This window comes from Eimeria mitis, genomic scaffold (genome assembly GCF_000499745.2).
Source record: "Eimeria mitis Houghton genomic scaffold, Emh_scaff5958, whole genome shotgun sequence".
NCBI classification, from domain to species: domain Eukaryota; phylum Apicomplexa; class Conoidasida; order Eucoccidiorida; family Eimeriidae; genus Eimeria; species Eimeria mitis.
The window spans coordinates 2,811-3,507 of NW_013574190.1; the positions used below are offsets into that span (position 1 = coordinate 2,811).

Genomic DNA, 697 nt, shown 5'->3' on the forward strand with positions numbered 1-697 from the left:
TCGGCGCCGTCGTTCGTGTGGGCGCAAGTACATGCAGCTTCGGGTGCGTCTCTGCATTCATGCTTATTTCTCCATGTGCGAATCTATGCGCATCTGCGTTTGATGTTCCTAAACTCAGAAAGTCTCAGGGGAAGGGAGCTTGCCTCTTGTGGGTGCCTTTTCGAGCGTTGACCTCTCTTTGCCTTCGGACCACGAAAGCCTGTTGCAGATATCTTCCGAAGCGCGCGTGCAGGACGGTGCGACAGCCGTTGCTGCTGGTGAGTCCCACGCTGCGCAGCCGTGCTGCTGTGCTGCGCTGCTTTCTTAGGCAATTTCTTGCACATGTTGGGCCGCTTCTCTCCTAGACATAGGGAGAGCCAGACTGCTTCTTCTCGCGGCACGAGGAGTGTTTCTGGCTTCTATGAGCTGTGTGTGCGCTTTCAGCATCGGCCTCCTTGCTGGAGGACACGGAAGGGCCCGCACAGGAACAGGTCCCTGGCACCTCATTCCAGGAAGTGAAGAGCACTTACAGTCGAAACTCTTCGACTGTGTACTTCGAGCTGTACTCCACTAACGTCCGCGGAAGTCTGGAGCTGTGCTGGAACCCCTCAGCGGGGTCCACCCACAACATGCTGGACCACACCGTCTCCGTTGGCCATGCCCTCTTTCTTCCCCGGCCATCCTTAAAATGTGAGGTGCCCACACCCAGCAGGATTCG

At 57.1% G+C, this 697-nt stretch overlaps 1 protein-coding gene across 1 annotated transcript in view; it reads left to right on the forward strand.

The window, feature by feature from the left end:
- Nucleotides 1-666, forward strand: part of EMH_0085100 (uncharacterized protein) — a gene marked incomplete at both ends in the record, with an annotated part of 2,881 nt that extends 2,215 nt beyond the window's left edge. Inside the window, 4 exons of the mRNA XM_013500854.1 lie at nt 1-43; nt 119-236; nt 424-470; nt 592-666. Of these exons, the coding sequence (XP_013356308.1) occupies nt 1-43; nt 119-236; nt 424-470; nt 592-666 (283 nt within the window). The remainder of the gene's footprint in view (nt 44-118; nt 237-423; nt 471-591) is intronic.
- Nucleotides 667-697: the final 31 nt, after the last annotated feature.